The sequence below is a fragment of the Aptenodytes patagonicus genome, chromosome 5 (genome assembly GCF_965638725.1).
Source record: "Aptenodytes patagonicus chromosome 5, bAptPat1.pri.cur, whole genome shotgun sequence".
Classification (NCBI taxonomy): Eukaryota; Metazoa; Chordata; class Aves; order Sphenisciformes; family Spheniscidae; genus Aptenodytes; species Aptenodytes patagonicus.
In genome coordinates this window covers 58,607,438-58,627,416 of record NC_134953.1, presented here as the reverse complement: position 1 = coordinate 58,627,416, position 19,979 = coordinate 58,607,438, and the positions used below count along the sequence as shown (strand labels likewise).

General features: G+C 46.2%; 1 protein-coding gene across 3 annotated transcripts in view; it reads left to right on the top strand.

Annotated features, from left to right (window-relative positions):
• Positions 1-19,979, top strand: part of PDE4B (phosphodiesterase 4B) — a 224,137-nt gene that overhangs the window by 195,904 nt on the left and 8,254 nt on the right. For all 3 annotated transcript variants that reach the window (XM_076339990.1, XM_076339991.1, XM_076339992.1), the window contains 3 exons: positions 576-688; positions 16,205-16,298; positions 19,424-19,602. In XM_076339990.1, coding sequence (XP_076196105.1) covers positions 576-688; positions 16,205-16,298; positions 19,424-19,602 — 386 coding nt within the window. The remainder of the gene's footprint in view (positions 1-575; positions 689-16,204; positions 16,299-19,423; positions 19,603-19,979) is intronic.

The window sequence follows — 19,979 nt, the reverse complement described above, 5'->3', positions numbered from 1 at the left end:
TGGGGTTGGGGAGCAGGGCTGTTGGGGAGAAGGACCAGGTGGGGTTGGGGAGCAGGACCAGGCAGGGCTGGGGACCCGGGCTGTTGGGGCTGGGGATCAGGCCCGGGGACCAGGCTCCGGCAGGGCGCAGGGGCCCGGCCGGGTGGGGAGCGGGACTGGCGGAGGACCAGCATCCCGGGCGCGGGCAGCGCCGAGACGCGGGGGCAGCCCGGACCCCCGCAGCAGCCGGGGGGGGGCGGCGCTCCCGGAGCCGCAGCCCGGCCCTGCGCTGCCCTGCCCTGCCCTGCCCTGCCCTGCCCGGGGGGCGCCCGGTTCCCCGTCCCGCGGGGGCAGGGCGGGCTGCGGGGCCGGGGCGGGCCGGGGCGGGCCGGGGCGGGCGGCCGGGGCCGGGGCCGTGCCGGGTGCCAGCGGCGGGCGGGGATTTGCTCGCCGGCGGCGAGGGGAGCGCAGCGGCGGCCGCATGATGAGGGAGCGGTGCGGCACCTCCGGCGGCGCTGGCGGCGGCTCGGGCGGCCCCGCCATGGAAAGGCTGCCGCCGCGCCAGCCCGACTACATGTCCGTCTGCCTCTTCGCAGAGGAGCCCTACCAGAAGTTGGCCATGGAGACGCTGGAGGAGCTCGACTGGTGCCTGGATCAGCTGGAGACCATCCAGACCTACCGCTCCGTCAGCGAGATGGCATCCAACAAGGTGAGCCGAGCGGCGGGGGGATGCGGAGCGGGGGGATGCGAAGCGGGGATGGGGAGCGGGGGGATGGGGAGCGGGGGGATGCGGAGCGGGGGGATGCGGAGCGGGGATGCGGAGCGGCGCGGGGCACGGCAGCGTGATGCTCGGCCCGTCTGCGCGTCTGTACAGGAGAGCAACTCCAAGTTACTCCAGGGGAAGGAGGTGCGGTTTCCCTCGCAGAGGCACGGCCAGAAAAAACTGGCGGTGGCACGGCGGGACGGCGCGGGGAGAGTGATCCTTACCGCCGGGCTCATTTCTGAGAAGAGGTTTCAATTAGCGCCGGTCCGTTCGGAACCGATATTACCAGAAACACTGTGAAAACGCCCGCATTTAACAAATTATCACTTCAAAAGTCAATTATCTTCATTGTTGTCTGTCCGTAATAATGGCAAACTCTAAACATTGTGGTACGTTAGTTTATTGCTGTTTTGTTTTTCGGTAAGCGTTTAATTTTGTTTTTAATGTGGTGGGCTGGCTCGGCACCGCTTGCCAGCGCATGATGAGGGTGCGAAGTCAAAGACGGTGCATGGGAATGAGCGTCGAGAGGAGCTGCTCGCCCGCCTCCCGAGACCTTTTTTTTTTCAGTTTTTAATGCGCCGTGAGCGAAAGGGGAATTTTGCGTTTTTCTGCGAGGACTAAGGTGCTAAATTAAAGTAAGAAAAGTACGCTGTGCTAACAGACAGAGAAGCAGGAGGGAGAGCGGGGAGTCCCGGGAGTATGCTAAGAAGCAGCAGAGAGGAAAGAAAGCGAAATGCGAGGTCTGAACGCCTTTGTGCAACTTTCGGAAGTTGATGTTCCTGGCCCCCCCACCCCCCCGCCCCGTGCTGGAGCCGGGGTCCCCAGCTCCGTCCTGCCGAGCCAAAGCATCAGACGATTTTCGCTTCAGCATCTCCCCAAGTCAGACCTTAATTTGCCGGGGTGGCTGCTGCTGGATGGTAGGCGCTCCCTCCCCCGAGGCCGGAGCCACCTCCCCGCGCTGATCCCAGCCGCTGCCCGGGGCAGCGCTTGGCTGCCAGCGGAGCCTTCACACCTCCGGGACAGGCTGGCTGCTCCCCATCCCCGTGCCTTGTTTTTTCAAGCGCAGTTTCTGCACCCAGGCTTTCATGCAGTGTTTACAGCCGTGCGTTGTCCGATGGAGCAGGTCATACAGTCCCAGACTGAGCTTGCTCGGTCGTCGGGATGAGGGCTGTGCCTGCTGCATCCGTGCCTTTGACCAGCTGCCGTGGTTAAACCCAGTTCTGAGTTGTACTGCACGAACCCGATGTTATTATTTTTTTTCCCTAATTAGAGATTAATGAAATCAGAAATGCTGAATCATAAACTGATTTTATGGGAAAAGTTGAGCAAAGAAATCCCGTGTTATTTCAGCTTCCTCCTCTGTTAGTGATTACCACGACATGCAGGGACAAAGGAAGCAATAAAAGTTTTATAGACCAAGCTTTCAAGAAAGGAATATTATTTTTTTTGAGTTTGTGTTGAGGGATGCCAGGGTGAAAGTTTAGAAAGGTTTAGGCTGCGGAGAAGGCTGCACCTCCAACGTGGACGCTGATGCCCTTCATTTTGAGATTTTTTTTTTTCCGCTGAGTGCCAAATCTGGACTCGTGAAGGTGAAAGACTAACTAAATTGCTTATTGTAGTAATTAAAAGTTGTGATCCCTCTGTGTGCAAATGGCTCACAGCTGGGTCAAGCAAAAGGTTCCCGAAACTTTGTTCTTTCATAACCAGTTTCTGAAATGTCTGCACTTTTTGGGCAACTTCCAGTATCATTTTCATCTGTGAAAGAAAAGCATAAAATGGCCTCACACCTCGCTGTCCTTTCCTCATCAGCGGTAAATATTGACACAAATTAGTTTGGGGGTTTGTGGTTTTCGAGTTTTGGTGGCAGACGTACAATCTGCAGAGTGATCTTGCAGTGTGAGAAGCCGTTGGGTTGGAAACGTGCATCTTCAGGAGGAGGCTGCAACGGTCCTCAATTGGTCAGGTTTTTCACTTTGCCAAGTATCCCACACAACTGCCTGCTTCGGTCAAAGGCATTTAAATTTGTCACCGGTAAATAGCAAAACAGTCAGATGTTTTGAAAACAGGATGCTTGGGCTCTACATTATTAAAGAAAAACGGAAAGAGAAACAGTATAGATAGGAAGAAAGCAAATAGACTCAGCATGCTCCCAAGTGCATGAGCAGTATAAACAGTGACCTATCTTCCTGACCTCCGCTCTCGCCGAGTTCCTGGCCCCGCGCCACCCAAGCCAAACTACGTCATTTGAGACTGATAGTAGGCATGGCACAGCTGTTGCAAGTGTGACTCGAATTTCCTGTCTCCTTCCTGACAGACGTAGTTTAGAAAATCCAGAGTTGCAACAACAGCAGGCAGAGAGAGAGGATCTCGGCAGACGTGTTCGCAGGGCGATTCTCAGAAGTCCTGCACCAAAAAGGAATCGCTGGGGGGAAACGCCATGCAGGATGGCTTCCTGGCTATAAGCTGATGGTTTTAGGAAAACATCAGTTAAAACATGTGCATATACTTTTTTAAGATGTGAGTTAATTACAGGAGAAGTGAGGAAATGAGCAGCTAATCTTACTGTGAGCTAACGAGCCTGATTGCACTGACATCACTGTGAGCCAAGGGAGCACTGCCGCTTGCATGGTGGGACCCTACAGTCCTACGAGCGGGGATCGGGCATAAAACTGGCAAAGAGGGGAACTCTGTTCCCCGGGTGTGTTGTCATCAGCATCCATGAGTCCTGACGCATTACCAGAGCAGTGCCTGATCTGCAAACTGGCCCGAGTCCCTTGCTGCTCCAGCTGCAAGCTTCTGCTAAAGAATAACTGACCATGCATTGGTGCCTTAACTTTCTAAATTGGAGAAAAAAATACCTGGAAAACTACCTGGTTGCAGGGAATGCAACCGACATGAAGGGAATTTATTTTCCTAACATTACACTAATCTTTTGCTGTGAGCAAAGTATGGCACTGCAGCTTTGCAATGAAACAAAATTACCTGTAAAGCTCTGTAGGCAGTCAGTGCTGCCTGCAGAAGCAGGCCACACATATTTACATTATTGTAACATATATATTCTTTTTTTCCTGCATTTATCACCCTGTCCAGCTTCCAGCTCAGGCAACTGCTGTGTCTCAGAAGGATTTGTGAGTCATGGGCCTGCTGATAAAGAGGGGGTATTTTCTCTCTTGGTGGCCACCCTGTAATGTTGCATTTGGCATTAGGCAGCTGTCCGCAGCCTCGCTTGTCCTGCAGATGGAAGTGCAGGACCCTCTCAGCTCTATTACCTAATATAGCATTTGGGATCTGGGGGAGGACATATTCGGTGCATCCCCCAAATCATAAAAAGGAGCAAGTGTTCTTCCCAGCTGAAATGCTGGTCTTGCCAGCTCCAAGTTTTTATGGGGCCGTAATATCATAGAAATGAGGGATGGAGAAAATGTATTATTTCTCAAGAGCTACCTGCCTGTCCCTGCAGGATACAGCCCAGATCATGCGTAAAATGGATATATCTGAATCGACCTAAGCAGCACCTTTCCATCTCCTTAAATTAAACCAGTCTTATTTAGAGCTTTTTGCAGTCCATTGAGTAAGTAAATGGACAGATAACATAATTTGTGGTCTGTGGGGATATTCTAATTTTGAGTAGACAGAGGTGTTGTCATCAGGGTGCCTGCCTTGTGCTCTTGCAACTATCGAAACCCGCTTCTGTCCCCAGACTTCCCTGGGGGACCCTTCTCTGCCAGCACTGCCCATGCAGCTACAAACACTGCAGACAATATCCTTAAACTCTCTTATTTCAACTCTTAAAGACGTCTCCATTACTACTGAGTGCTGAATAACGTGACTCAAATCTTGCCACCCAAGGCCGTTTTCAGCCAGCAGCTCAGGGCAGCAGCACAGCAGGGCTCCGCACGGCTATCTTGGTCGCTTGTGAGCCAGAAGCGCTAAGATAAACATAACTGATTTCATTTTGCTTGTATTTCAAAGGGCATTTTGGTCAAAAAAGAGGAGCAAGGCTGCACCTAGCTTTCAGGAGACAGTGGCTAAATAAACATCTGGACACTAATGTAAACTCCTGAGGTTGTGGTGGAGGTCGAACGCGGCGCAGGGCCAAGTGCCAGCAGCGTATGTGCTGGGCTGCACAGCCTCCACGCTCGCTTGCCTGTCTTCTGCCAGTCCATCAGCCCCGAATCTTGTCCTCTTCGTACGTGATGTTTCCCTTAAGTGGTGCCGAGCTGTTTAGTCTTTCGCTTGCTTTTGCTGTAACTTCCTTTGTTTAATATGCTTTAAAATATCCGAGCGCCACACAAAGAGAGGCTTGTTCGCTTGTGCAGCAGCCAGTGAAACAAAGAGACTTCCACGTCTCCTGTTTTTACAAGCCAGGATGAATCACTGAGCTCTGCACGCGGTTCCCCAGCCGCACGCCGGTATTCCCCTCGCCCGGGGACTCGTGTTACGGAAACAGGGCTCCACGACCGAGCACCTGGGAGAACTCTTAAGGAGTGCAGCGGGCTGGTTGGAGCCGCCTCTGGCATTGCTCCGCGGTGGTCCCTGCAGAGCTGGTCCATGCAGAGCCCTAACGTGCACCTTGTGTGCTATGCGTCCATTTCTTAGACGTACGGCTGCTGTCTGCAGAGCAGGACACTAGACGATCATTATACGTGATGAGAACTGTGGTAGGAGCTGTTTATATCTGAGGCTGGGAATATTCACTCCATCTTTGTTTTATCTGATGGCTTTTCATCTGTGTTGAGGATGTCCTTGTTCTAGAGGACAGGGCACTGTATTTCTTAAGGCAAAGTTACGTGTGATGCGGGAGCCAGGTTTTTTAACGGAGACCCTTGGGAGTGGTGAACATGAGGTTCCAGTGAAGCCTGCTGGGTGAAGAGGAGCCGGCTCTGGACAGTGGCTCTGCCCCAGACTGTGAAACCCCTCAAAGCTCCTCATGGATGTTCAAAACTTGGGCAGCTGGGTCTGAGTCAACTCCTGTGTATCAGTTCTCATCACTATCATAAATTGACTTTTAGGGTAGCTGTCCCTGTATCCATCCTATTCTTCCTCCCTTGCTCTTTGGCCTCTAAAATAAATCGTTCTAATTATATCAAATATGTCATAAGAGTGGGGCAGAATAGTGGGGCCATATGTGGGCTTATTTAACAATCTTGCAAGCTCTCTGGGATGTCAGTTTCCAGATATCTTAGTTAAACTGATTCAAATATTAAAAAAGTGAAATATTGCAAAGCTGCACCTTTGTCTGTGAAAAGTGTCGGTAGAGTATTGGGAGCCAGTGCCACCGTTCAAGATACCCTCCTAGAGCAAAGTGACTTAGAGTGGCGGATGCTTTCTCGTCTTCTGGGACTGTTGTGGTAAACAGGTGGGAAAAGCCCATACGAGGGAGATCCCACAGCCACACACCATACATGCAGCTGGTGCACGTCTAGATAGCCACAGCAGAGATGAAGACTTTGGGGTTTGAATTTTGGTTTAAGTCCATCTTCCCAGGAGCCTTTCTGGGGAGCTGCCGAGACACAATGGTGCCCAGGACCTTCTAGCATGTCCTTTAAACATTTCTGCTTGTACTGGGATGTGATGGGTTTTAAAGTTCTGCATTCTCAGACTTTTACGTTATAACACATTAGGGTGGGGCTTAAATAAATAATAGCTCAAAGGCAGGTTCAAAATGAATCATGATTTGAGGGCAGGACTAGAGAGTGACTAACTGTTCAGAGCAGAGACTTCTCTGGAAGTGAAGTGGGGATACTGGAGACGCATGAAATCTCAGAGGAGAAGCATCACTTAGGATGAGGGTGAGCTGTGAAGGATTTCAAAGTAGGATTTAATCCTCTGAGCAGTCCTAATCCTGACCCTGATTTTGTGGACAGGGCGAGTTTCCACAGCCTGACTCCGAACTCATTTTTTACCCAGTTGCAGACCAACTGCTTTCGGTGGGGCAGCTGGTGATGAAAATATTTGCACTAAGTGAAACTTGATTGAAAGATGTTGTGTTATCAAAGCCAGAACGTGTTGTGGAGATGTATTGGTTTGAAGGCTCATCCGTCAGATCTCTTAGAGGACGAGATTCCTCTGATTAAAGCCTTTGCTCCATGTTTAAAGCAAACAAATGAGAAGTGCCTCACCTTGCTGCTGGTTTAGCACAGCTGGGCAAATGCTACATAAAAATTACTCTGCAAATCATTTGCCTATCTCTATGTGAGAAGGATTTTTCATTTAAGTATATTTACATTAATTAGTGTAATCCGTATGGTTTTGGTGCTTGCATTAGGCTCATTTTCATTTTGGCAGGACCAACTGCCACATTTTTTGGGGGTATACTGTACTGTAGAGCTCACTGACTTCTTCCACTGGACTTACTCTTTATCCTGTGTTTTCTGAAGCAAACAGACTTCTGTCGATTAAAAGTTGCCAGAATTTTTCTCATTATGAGCATCTTGGAAAAGTCATCTCAGGGCACAAAGTTATTTGAATTTTCTAAAGCCTGTTCTCCTACTCAGGTAAAACCCCAGCTGGATTTGCCTAAATGATGACTGCAGAGCCTGACTGGAATTTAAATTAAATTTAAATTGCTGCTTCATACGATTAACAAAATCCCATGTTTAATTGCATTGCTCTCTTGTTAAATGACAAATGCGCTTCCCTCTCAGTTGTTTTTTTTTTTTTGCTGAAGATGGAGAATATAATCCAGGCACATTTCATCCCAATGTCCAGCATCTCCTTATGGTTCACCCCCAAACACCGCAGGAGTAGGGATGCCTCTGCCTGCTCCCTGCCTGCCCTGGCAGGGACGAGCGGCTGGGGAGGCTCTCTGGTTTGTGGGCTCTCTTTACGTAGTCGTTTGGCTTCCTTTGGCAGTCAAGGCTTCATCAGTGTGGTTTGCATGGGTGTGACTGACAGAAGATTTTGGACTGAGATCTGCAAGCCTTCTGGAGCACTATCTGCTCTCGAGGCCACAGATGTTGTCAGCTGCATCACGTCTTTCTTTAATCAACTTCATGTCAACAAACAAGCTGCTGTAGGTTTTAATTTTGCTGTTGCTTCCTGGCCTTCAGCTGGGGCTGGTACTCATCGTCTCTTCTTCCTGATTTTCCTTTTGCTGTTAACATGACAAACATTTTTCCACCTGGTAAAATTCTATAAAAATGACTTTGCAGAACGAGTGGTTTTGCTTGTTTCTGGTTTGATTGACTTGCCTCTTGTTCGAGTGAAGAATAAAAGCATCACTGGGATGAAAAACTGGTATGAATGCTCACTGCACTGCACACAGCTGCTCTGGGAAAGGTGGTGCTAGAGTTACCCCTTGCCTGTAGCTTGCCGTTTGTGTAGTCCTTCCTCCTTACAGTGCAATTTGTTTTATGTTATAAAATGCACCTTTCAGTGATGGAGAGAGAGCAATTCCTGGGGGACTGCTGCTGAGCTTCTGTCTGATCGAGAGCTCTTGCGATGTGCAGTTTTAACAGGTGAAGGGTTTTGGTGCCAGGCATTTTTTTGCTGCTTGCTGGTGAGGAAATAATTAATACAAAATATAATAAACTGACATGTAGACTCCAGATGTAGTTGCATGTATTAATTGGCTAGAAGAGACCTATTCTTAAGTATAGGAAGAGCATTTTGGATGAAGCAGAAACTGACCTGAGTCTCTTCCAAAGGAACCCAAAGCTTCAGTTCAAGCTGCAGACTGGGCCATACCCTGCTGCTGCGGTTTTTCCGCCCGAGGACACACATAATATGTGCTTTGTCACACCACACAGCATGAAATATTAAACTCTCTCAGTCCTGGTATTTTATGTCAATCCAAACAAATGTAAATCTAAACCAAGGGCTGTTGGGTAACAAACACAACGGTATTGGATACACCGAGACTTGAATTCATCAGCAATAGATGCTGTAGGACTGCCCTGATTGAGGAGGTGGTAAGCAGATTTGGCCCTGCAGGGTATGGCAGACATTTTCTCCATGTGCCAACAAAAACTCAGGCAGGCACACCTTATAAACACATGACACATTCATTTTCAGGAAAGTAAACGGGGTGGTTTCTCCATGACCTTACCAATTCCCCAGCATCAGGTGGAGGGGGTTTTTCTTCTGCCTTACCAGTTCTCAGCAAGTGAGTAACATGCCCCGAGCCTGCTTTTAAATAAGGAAATTCAGTATCGTTTCTAGGCAGTGCTAATTCACAGTGCTTTCCTTGGGCAGGATCCTAAAGGGAGTTTTTCCTTTCCGGCATTTTAATGCAATTTGCATATTTCAAGTCTCATTTGTCTGGAAATGAGCTGGAAATGTACCGGTGCTAACACTCCTGCTTCAGGTTCCACTTCATCACTTTTTAAGCCCCGTGTTGCGTAAATACGTCCCACCCAAGGGAGGTTCTGCTGCTTTCAGAAATGCTAAACTTTACAGGTAAAATCTGAATATTGTTCTGTCTACATCAGATATATGTTATTGCTTTCATGAGCAGCCACATGCTGATTTATGGCAACATGCTATTTATTTATCAACATTTACATTGTGGATTTTTAAATTATTCTAATAACATAAGGCCAACAAGTTGGTCATGACGTTACTCCTTTTCAAGTCTTCCTTTGAACATATATATAAATCAACTCTCCTTTGATGTGAGATTGGAGATTTCATAACCATGTGTTTACTTTTTGGTTTAAAAAATAAGCTGAAGGGAAAATGAAAAAAACCCAAAAACCAAATAGTACTTTGTATCTCATTAAAAATAGTTTCTAGTGCATTAAAAACTATATTGTTTTAGGAAACAAGAACTAGAAAGAGTTGCAAAAGCATTTTATTTTTTTAATGACTGATAGTTGACTGCAACCATTCCACTTTTCTCTAGGCACTGAAATATGTCTGAAAACTTTCTCCTTTAGTACTCATGGGCTCATTTTTTCTTTAAACATTTAAATGCACCTTCCCATCATCCTTCATGTGAGTGCTTAAAAAGGAAAATCGATAGAAATTATGCAGTAACAAGGACAGCTGCAAATTTGTTCGACAGTCCTTTCTGTAAGTGATGCAACATCAGGAAAGCACAGATAAAGGATCGGGTTACTGCTCCTATAAATAAAAGAATTTTAACTCTTTTGATTTGCAAGCTTTTTAAGAAAACAACAAATGAAATTCCCCAGCCCTGCAAAATCAGCAGGTTTTCCAAATGTACTTTGGGGAAAAAACAGAGTAATGAAAAATTACCTTCAGAGAGTTACAAGGTGCTCATGTGCCAGAGATCTGCTTCCCTGCCCATCTCGGGAGTGAGCAGGGGGTGTCCAGGTTTGGTACTGACCACTGTCCCAGGGCACCCAGGATCACAGCATGTGAGCCTCACTCTGCCTGTGCTCAGGCAAAATCCTAACTCCTGGAGTTTTGTCTGCCTAAGGGTTAGTTGTCTCTGTGCAACACAGGAACAAGGTATCCATGTCAGGAAGGGAGAGCTAGGTATTTACAAATATTTCTTCTAGCTTCTCAAACACAGGCAATGAGATTAATCTCATTTTTTAAAAAATCTGCAGTAGCGCATGAATGTCACATGCATTTCCTTCGAGCAACCAGAGGTCCGGACAAAAGCATTACACATTTGCTGTTTGACCTGGTTGCCGTATACACGCATGAGTAATTTCCCTCCTGCGTGTAAATAATTTCTGTCTGGACTCTCGTTCCCGCTCTGTCACACGGGCAGGTAAATGTCAGCTATTCCTAGCTCCTGGTGCTGGGCATCCAATTATTCCCAGGAGAAGAGCTGTTGAAACGAATGGAGTTACACCAACGTTTAATTGCGCCTCTGAAACTGAAGTGATTTACCTGCGCAATTAAGCTGAGAAGGATGCAGCCCAGCTGCCTTTGCGTGGAAATCAAAGGCAAACGTAACCCTCATGCCACAAATCCTTTTGTTCTAAGGATTTCTAGGAGCGGTGGAAGAGCGAGGGATGTAATGTTTGCGTCAGAAGGGTGGGTCGCCGCAAACAGTTTATAAACATTTTTACACACTGGAGATCTGCACTGAGATTCCTCCATCAAAGTGCGGGGTGGGACCCACTCTCCCTAGGTACTCGCGCTGGAGCCCCGCAGCATCTTAGCAGCTCTTTTATCTTGAAATTGCCCTCAGCTCCTGCAAATGACTAAAACTTTTTTAAGCAGGCTCTTTGCATAAGGACTCTTGGCCTCAGGGAACCCCAGCTGGTATAAATCGACTTCAAAGGATTTACATCAGCCGCAGATACATCCTCCTGTCTTTATTCTCCCTGTAAAGCACCAGGAACACCTCTGATGCCATACTCCAAAGGGGAATAGGAACAGGAATAACAACAGGACTATCGCTGGAGCCGATGTGGGGCTGGAAAGGCCAAGAACTGTGTGTGCCTCTGCGTGGCTCTCCCTAACCTTCCTAGGAAAGGAAAAGAGTCGTTTCTTCCGTAAAGAGCCAGAAAGGTGGGATTTTCCACACTGAAGCACCGGGGAGATTTCCCACGTGTGGCTGGATGCTGCCCTGGACTCCACCCCATATTGCATGCGGTGGCTCTGGAGCCAGTGTGCCCCCAGCGTGCTTGGGCTCCTAAATTTGGCAAATCCTATCATAAATTAGGCCAAATTTTCTTCCTCTGTACAAAAATGAAGGCAAGGAAGCTTCACCTGCAGAGTGTTTGGTCAGGATGGGGTGAAGGACCAGCTGCCAAGTGGTTGAAGGAGCTGCCATGCACTCGGTGCCTACACCACTGCCCTCCCATGTGCTCGCAGAGGTCCCCATGGTCGTGTCCTTGTAGAGCCTTGCACTGCGGCCAGCCCTCAGCCCCATGCTGCAGCTGAAGAAGTAAAAGCAAATAGTGCAACTGCCAGTGCAGAGTAAACGTGAGCAGCGAGGGTGCAGTGTGGGTAGTCAAGAGGGGAACTGTGAGTGAACTTTCCTGACGGTAATCAAGGAAATTACCGCACGCACGCACGAGTGGAAAGCTGGAAAGAAACTGTGATTCCCTCTACCAGAGAATACACAAAAAAGGGTCACTGCTGGTAATCAAAGAATGATCCAATTTCTGGGAGACTTAATTTGGTTCAGATGACTTCTGCAGTTACTTCAGAGCATGCAAAACAGGAAAACTCCACATGATGCGATGGCTTTTTCTCACACAACCCTCCAGATGGTTTCAGACCTCTGTGACTTGCTGGGAAGGTCAGCTGTATCACCATGTGCATTTGGTTATTAAAAATTTCAGTTGGGGCTTCATCTTATTTACATTATCTGCACTCTTTTCATCAGTTGAACGTGTTAATTGCATGGTCCTGTGATCGGAGTTTGGGGTAGAGAGAACAGAGCCCCAAGCCTGTTTCCTGAGTTTGCTTCTTTTTAAGGGAAAACCCCCTTGAGTCGGGGTGGGCATCCCCTCCCGTGTACATCCTCACCTGTGTGCATGCGTATTCTTATGTGTGCCTCAGTTCCCATCTGTACAGTGAGGTTATCAGTGCTTATTTCCTTTTTAAAAGGCATCAAGATGATTATTAATTATGAAAATAACAGCACACATCCACATGTTGCTGATAGGCATTATCGTAATTGCCGAGCTGAGGGCCATGCTGTGCTCATGCACGAGCTCTTTAAAGCAGCAACACTTCTGTTTGCTTAATGGCAGAGCAGTTGGTATTTTCTCATTGCTAGCATGCAATCTGTTTGTTTTACCCTTTGCTGTCAAATCGATTTAACGAAGGGATCGTTACAGAGGTTTGCACATGACATCAGGCATTGATCTGTGCAGAGAGGCAGCAACGTGCTTTCTCCCCGCGGGTGCCGCAGGCAAATGGCAAAGCAGTTCAGAGGAAGCAGTGTCGCACTAGAGCATCCTGACATCAAGGGAAGCTCAGGAAAAATCCTAAATACCCCCCATGAGCAGTGAAGACATTGTGATTACCGAGTGCACCATCAGCATGCCTCAGTCCATGCTGAACTGTGTTGTTTTTAAAAGGGTATCGTGTTATTAAGTAAATCCTGCTTAAGTGCCAGCATCATTCAGATGGTAAATTGCAATAAACTTTGCAAAGCGTGTGGGTATTCTCATAGCACTGTGGGTGTCTCGGCTGGGTTTGGCACCAACAGTCCTTTCAGCAGAGCTGTAATACTGCTGTCTGCATTTATAAAAGGTTGCTGATTAAAAGTCTGGAAAAGTGAGCAAGATTAAGGCTGTCAGAGGAGATGAAGGGGACAGATTTCTGCTTAAAGATCAGATATAAGAATCCCAAGTTTTTTTATCTGTCCTCATCTCTGCTGCAGATGGCTTGGGTGACCTTGTGGAGGCCATTTAATTGCTTTGTGCCTCTGTGAAAAGGTAGCAGCTGCCCTTTGTACTTTATGAAGCCAGTTGTGAGGTAAAGGCATTTTTTTCAAATGTTTGTCCACCACTTGGGATTATTTGCCTGAAAGGGGCGATTGTATAGAAAATCCGACTGATTCAACGTTGCTTAAAATTTGTTTGTGTGATCATCTGATTATGGTGTTTTCCTTGTAAAGATAAAGGCCTCGATCCAGAGAAATGTTTCAGCATGTGCTTCGCTGTAAGTCTGTGGGAGTGCTCATGTGTTGGTGGCTGGTGCTTGTGACCGGTGAAAATACGTCACTGTGAGGAACAATAGGGTCAGAGCTCTTCTCTCCTCCCATGGGCTTTCTCTTAGTTGGTTTTCATTCTTGCTGCCACTCGTTCTCCATCACTAAGGTTTCTCTTAGGAGTTTCAAAAAGGCTTTTGTCCCTCTTGGTTGGCATGAAGTTTAGTGGAGACCCCATGAGCCGAAGCCCTTGCCTGTGCCCCGGCACTGTGGGATGCCCTTCTGGGCAGCCGGCATCCTTCACATCCCGCTCCTGCCCGTATCCCATGAGACGGCATCCTTCACATCCCGCTCCTGCCCGTATCCCATGAGACGGCATCCTTCACATCCCGCTCCTGCCTGTATCCCATGAGACTGCATCCTTCACATCCCGCTCGTGCCCGTATCCCATACGACAGTATTTGAACTGGTTGAGTAACCCGGAAAGTGAGGCCTCGCTGTGTGACATTCACACTGGCAGGGCAAGGCAGGTTGCTGCAAGAGAAGACAGCAGAGGTGGTGGTGGCGGCAGAGTACAAGCAGATAGCACCCCATCTTTGGTCTGCACAGATAGCCATATGGTAAAAGGGAGGTGGCATCAGCTTTCCACCTCTGATAATCATGAATTTAAGGAGAGAAGAAGATGGGTTCACAACTTCGTTTGCTCTGTGTGGTTCTTGTCACCGAAAGGTGAGCGGGAGTCCCATCTGGATGGTGCTGAGCAGCGGCTGGAGCCGTCCCTGCCCAGCGAGGCGTGGTTTTCGTGGTGCTCAGTGCTGGTCCGGCAGCCTGGGCAAACAGGAAGCTGCGGGCTCTGTGTGGGCTCTGCATGGGCTGTGTGCAGGCTCTGCATCTCCCTGCCCATCAGCTCTTGCAGCAGGGGCCGGGGGTGCGATGCAGCACAGGCTGTCCCCCCTGCCCTGCATGTCCCACAGCACACGAGGAAGCCTCGTGACGTCATGTCAAGAGATAACGTTTAATCAAGGCAGTCGGAGAAAGGAAATAATTTTAGACCAAAGATTGCACTTTTATTTTAGGAATCCTGGCCGCTGTCATGTGGCGTATTACAGCCAGCAATCACCAAGGACGTCCTAAAGCAGTGTGAGTGCTGCACATCAGTGGTGGTTCCTTGCTGTGATCTGTATCGCATACACAGTACAATGTGCTTTGCTTTTGATTTGATGCTAAAAGGACAGCTACAGCTTCCTAATAAAGTGATTACATTTCACTTTAAAATAAAAATTAAAGTAATGATTAAATCTTGAAATTTTGATTGTGAATATATTCTTGTAAGAAAGAATTTATTAAAATCTTATATCGTGATTGCAGACTGACATTACAGATTTAAGTTTATTATTAGTTTATACCTTTTACCTGAAAAATATTGCCAGTTTGTAAAAGTACATTTTGCTACATTGCTACATTTTGCCCTTTACCGTGTAGGGGAAAAAAAATTGTGATCACACTGAAAATGTGAAAAATTGTGCTTTTAAAAATCCATACATGAATACTTGCTTTGAAAATCCTCAGTCTCTGTAATGAAGAGGATTTTTAAAAAGCAGAAATGGAGAAGAGACTACTGCCTACTTTTGACTTATTTAAATATGCACAGAGCTTCCTCCATTTTAATCTTCCTTATAAAAAGATGGCTGTGTTACTAAAGCTGGCAACCCCTTAGAAACCAGCATCATTTTTTTGTCATACAGTTCAGCTGAGCAAGGCTAATGTGGAGTGGGGACCCCCTTCAGCCAACTAAGCAACCAGGACGATTCATAATTCATAAGTGCCTCCAGCCATCCAGCTGAATACATTTGGATTAGTTCTCGTTTCTTCGTGCAATCCCTGATTTCATTATTCTCTCCTGCGAGCAAATACACCCATGTTCAGCCCTCTGCAAAGATGCTATGCCAAGCTTGGCTTTGTCTGGGATTAGCAACTGCCGGGCTTTGGGGGATCTCTGGCTTTGATGAACGCTGATTTTTTTTATTGACTGGGGAAGGGGGGTGTCCGTGTGCCCGAGGAGCTCTCCTGTCTGACCGGCGATTTCTCCGTGAGGATTTGTGGACGGTGGCGTGGAGTTTTCCAAAATGCCTGAAGCAAACTATTTGTTATCTGTATCTTGGGGTTATATTAAGGTGGGTTTAAATCCTGAAGGATTGTAAATGACTCGGTTTTTGTGCTGTATTGCTTGGATAAAACCTCTATAAGGAAAACATGCTTTTTAAATGGTTATTTATGTGTACTGTATGGCAAGAGATAAACATATGTGTGTACTGTGCATGCGGCGTACATGTATGTGCATATTTTTTCCCCCTTTGGGAATTCACTGTTGTGAGATAAAATGATGCAGCAATGAAAATGTGTGATTAGAAAATTAGGAGGATCATAGCGTGTATATCTGGGTGAACAAATGCTTGAATCCTACATTTTACTGTAATGATCCAAGCAGATCTTCAGATTTATAGCATATTTCTCCTCTGTTCTGTTCTGAACATATGCAATTGTCTTCTACTTGCATAATTCAAAATGGAGCAAACTTACAAAATTCAGAACAAAAGAAGGTTATAGGATGTGGAATTTAAAACCAATACAAGAATTTGATCTTTCAGAGAGATTACCTGCAACGTTATCTTCTGTTACAGTAAAAACTAATATGCATCTTTGGAGGAAATGAATTTTGTAGTTTAGTGTACTGAAAAGAAATATGTAGTCATGATGATGCTGAACAGTATCTAAATGAAACCATATGTTGCTGACTGTTCCAAATATCTCCAGAATTTTGCTTTTAACATCTTGTTTGTGGACTTGCTTGTGAAACAGTTAGAGCTGTATTAGTTTGGAAGAGCATTCAGAAAAATGCCATCTTTGTGTATGTGCTCTTCTCCTCCCAGTTCAAGAGGATGCTGAACCGGGAGCTGACACACCTCTCCGAGATGAGCCGCTCTGGCAACCAGGTGTCCGAGTACATTTCCAACACTTTCCTGGGTAAGGCTTCGCATGCCAAGCTTTTGGGTGACTCAAAGATAACGATTAATGGCAGCCTAACACCCACCAGTCAATGCTTGTGCCCGGTTTTCCTTTGGGACAGAGCAGTATTTAAATGTTTTGATTTTTCACTTTCAAAATGGATGTGGGGAGGAAAATAATACAGTGTTTGAGTAAGTCTATCCACAGAAGAATTCCTTCGCCAAATCAAAAGATTTTTCTGTTCACATTGAATTAAGTTATTGGTAGCTGCATTATGCAATACTTGATTTTTGTGTTGACCTTATGGAAAGGACAAAGTCACACAAGCCCAGCTGCATACTCTCATCTTTGCAACTACTCCGTCTTACAGCTGCATCTTCACCCTTCAGAAACAGGTGTTCAGACAAGTAGGTTCAGCCCAGACATTTTATATATTACTTTGTGTGTATTTGCTCATTTTGCACTGGAAGTCAGAATAAAGAGTAAAGAGAATACTTTGCATTTCATTAGTTTTGTTGGAACTCATAGGACTACTGACATGAATTAATCCTCTGTGTTAACAAAATATATTTGTTATGAAAAATATAATTTTCTGTGTTTTCAAGCAGCTTAGAATTTGTGACCATTTGCATATAAAATGAAACTTAGCACAGGACCCTCATATACATATCTCTGAGTCCAACAGCTTCAAATGCTGTGTATGTGGGATGCCAGAGCTCGTGCGGGACTCGTGCCCTGCGGTTAAGATGGCCCAGAACACATTCGCTGTATGACAAACAATTATTTCCATTAAGGGATTTTAAAGTGATTTCAATAGCCAGTTGCAACTGGAACTACTGCATGCATTTAGGACACATCACATCATTAATAATCCATGTAAGTCTGTAGCTGCTTTGTGGGAATCCACTGGCCGTGTCTTATCGCTCAGCTTAATCATGACATCCAGAACATGAATTAATACAGGGAATAGAAGCAAGACTGCCTAGCTGCCAGCCAGCAGGCCACTTCTGCAGCTGGAGAGCCTGGAGCGTACACAGCGCACTGGGGAACATGACCACCATGGCATTTTCAGGGAGTTTGTTGTTTATCAGCTCTTGCCAGTAGGCATATGTCTCTGGAGCAGGATGTGCTGCAGCAGAAATACCCAATGTGGCTTGATACTGTGGACCTAACATAAAACTAATAAACCACACATACACTCAAGTCAGTGGAGTCTGTATCTCGGCAGGGGCTAATTAGCTGAAGCCGCTGCTGGTGCTAATGGGGCTGTATTATTCCCCATACTCAGGCTGGGTCAGGTAACTGCATTTCCCTTTGCAGGTCTTGAACAATGGTCTTGTTCATTCCTATTTTGCTGCTTCTCACATATTCTGTAATGGTGACGTCCTCACCGTTTTGTGGCAGTATGAGGGCCACTCAACCACTTAGGGCCGTGTTAATGCCGAGTGGTGCAGGCTCTCCAGATTGGGCCAGATTGCAACTTGATTGCTCATGTTAAAAAGAAATGTGTAAAGCTTTTAAGAGGATCTTAAAGCTTTTTTTGGAAGTCATGCTGTTACATTTTAATGAATTACTTTTTTCCCCCTAAAATTTGGTTTAAAATTAAATGAACTCACAAAGTAACAGGAGTCTACAACTGAGGAAGTTGAACAAAAAAAAAAGAAAAGAAATATGTGGATAGGACATTTATTTACCTCCAGTGTTTGTTAGACAGGGATAACTTATAGATATTAAAACCAGATCACGTGACTTCATTCAGTCTCTTGACTTTCTTAAATGAGCTGAGGAAGGCACCAAGAAGTGACGTCCTCTGCAGAGGGGCCAGTCCTGCAGTGACCATTTGGTCAGTGAGAGCAAGGACGCCAGCTTTAGATCCGTATGAAGGACAAAGGTGAAAAACGGTGGTTTTATCGTTGGCCACGTCACGTAAATGGGGAAGATCATGATGGACTTTCAGCCCATGACCTTTCCTGAGGGGCGAGAGGTGTTGCTGCTGCCAGCACTGTGGGGACATGATTTAACAAATTAGAGATTTCTGTTCAAGAATGTCCATTTTACGCTGCCTTAGTGTTAGTCATTGCTAAGAGGATTATATAGAGGAAAGTCCTTCTGTTGTTCAGCAGAAACACACGAGGGAAACACCCATTGATGTCAGCTTGACTGTTGCTATGAATAATGGCTTCCTTCTTAATTGCAGTGTTGCAGACACACTGGTAGTTCCTATTTCAGAGATTTTTAATTAAGCCAAGGCAACAGTAACTAATGCCTAGATGCCTAGTCCCTCCAGAGGTCCTCAGAGATGCAAAGGTGCAAAGAGATTATAGTAGCCTTTTCTAAAAGTTCATGAAAAAATGGTTAGTATGAAAGTAGTGAGCCACTGTATCACCATTTTAATGCAGCAAATAAATCAGTTGTAAAGGCAGTAAGTAGCATATGTGGATAGATTTATTTATTAAACACATCTCCACAGCCCAGTTTGTGCCCCACTAGGTGCCTACTTAATGTGCACTAATATTGTTACTATCTCTGAACATGACAATAGAAATATGGCCAGTGCATTGTATGTTATTCTATACGTTTTTGTAAAGGGCAAACCTTTAATAAATCAGTGACACCAATTTGTTATTGGGTTGGTGTTTTAAGAGCAGGGGGTACAGAGATAGGTTTGGCCCTAGTAAGTATCAATAGAGTGAGTGTGAAAACGTACTTTATTGAGGAAAAATGTGTTGTTTGAGTATATATTGTATTTTCCTGAAAATAGGTAATAAAAATTAATTGAGATCTAGCCGTAAGCAGAACCTGGTGCCTTTCAGGCATGGAGAGCTAGCTCCTGGGCACGTGCTGTGTCCCCAAGTGATGCGGCTTGAAAAAGGCTACAACGAAAGCAGCCTGGCGCTTCATGTCCCAGCAAGGCTCAGTGGGAAGGTTCGGTCTTGCAGAGGGCAAACAGAGGTTATGTGGCTGTTTTGGTTTGATTTTGGTTCAGTTCAGTCCCAAAATTAGACGTCTCCAGCAGAAACACGTGGGTTTGAACTGGTGTGCAGAGCCACTTAATCAGCAAAGCTAAGGGTTGATTTTGGGGGGGTGTGATGGGTGCTTGCATTGCAAACAATGTTGACTCATTTCACCTTTATTTGTTACAGACAAGCAGAATGATGTGGAGATTCCTTCTCCCACCCAGAAAGACAGAGAGAAAAAGAAAAAACAGCAGCTCATGACACAGATCAGTGGAGTGAAAAAATTAATGCATAGTTCAAGCTTAAATAACACCAGCATTTCACGATTTGGTGTGAAAACAGAAAAGGAAGACCATCTGGCCAAGGTATGACAGATTCTTGCAGTTCTGGGAGAATCGGTATTACCTGGAAGCTGGGGAGGGACTGGCTGGATGGACTGCCCCCCCTTGTAAAACTGGAATCAGTAGCCCTGAAGTGATGTGGCCATTACAAATGCTGTAATTAATGGTACCAGGCCCTAACAGCATATTCTATGTTCATAAATTCCTTGAAAATATCCCTAAAATAATAAAAAAAAGTGATGAAGGCTGAGGAGAGCAATTATCAAACACAGGAATGTATAACAACACTATGTCCAGCGAACTGGCTATGGGGCCTTTGTCTCTGTCGGGGCATTTCTTCTTGCTACCTGCAAACACACATCATAAATAATTCCCCTGCCACACAGAAAAATGTCGTCTCA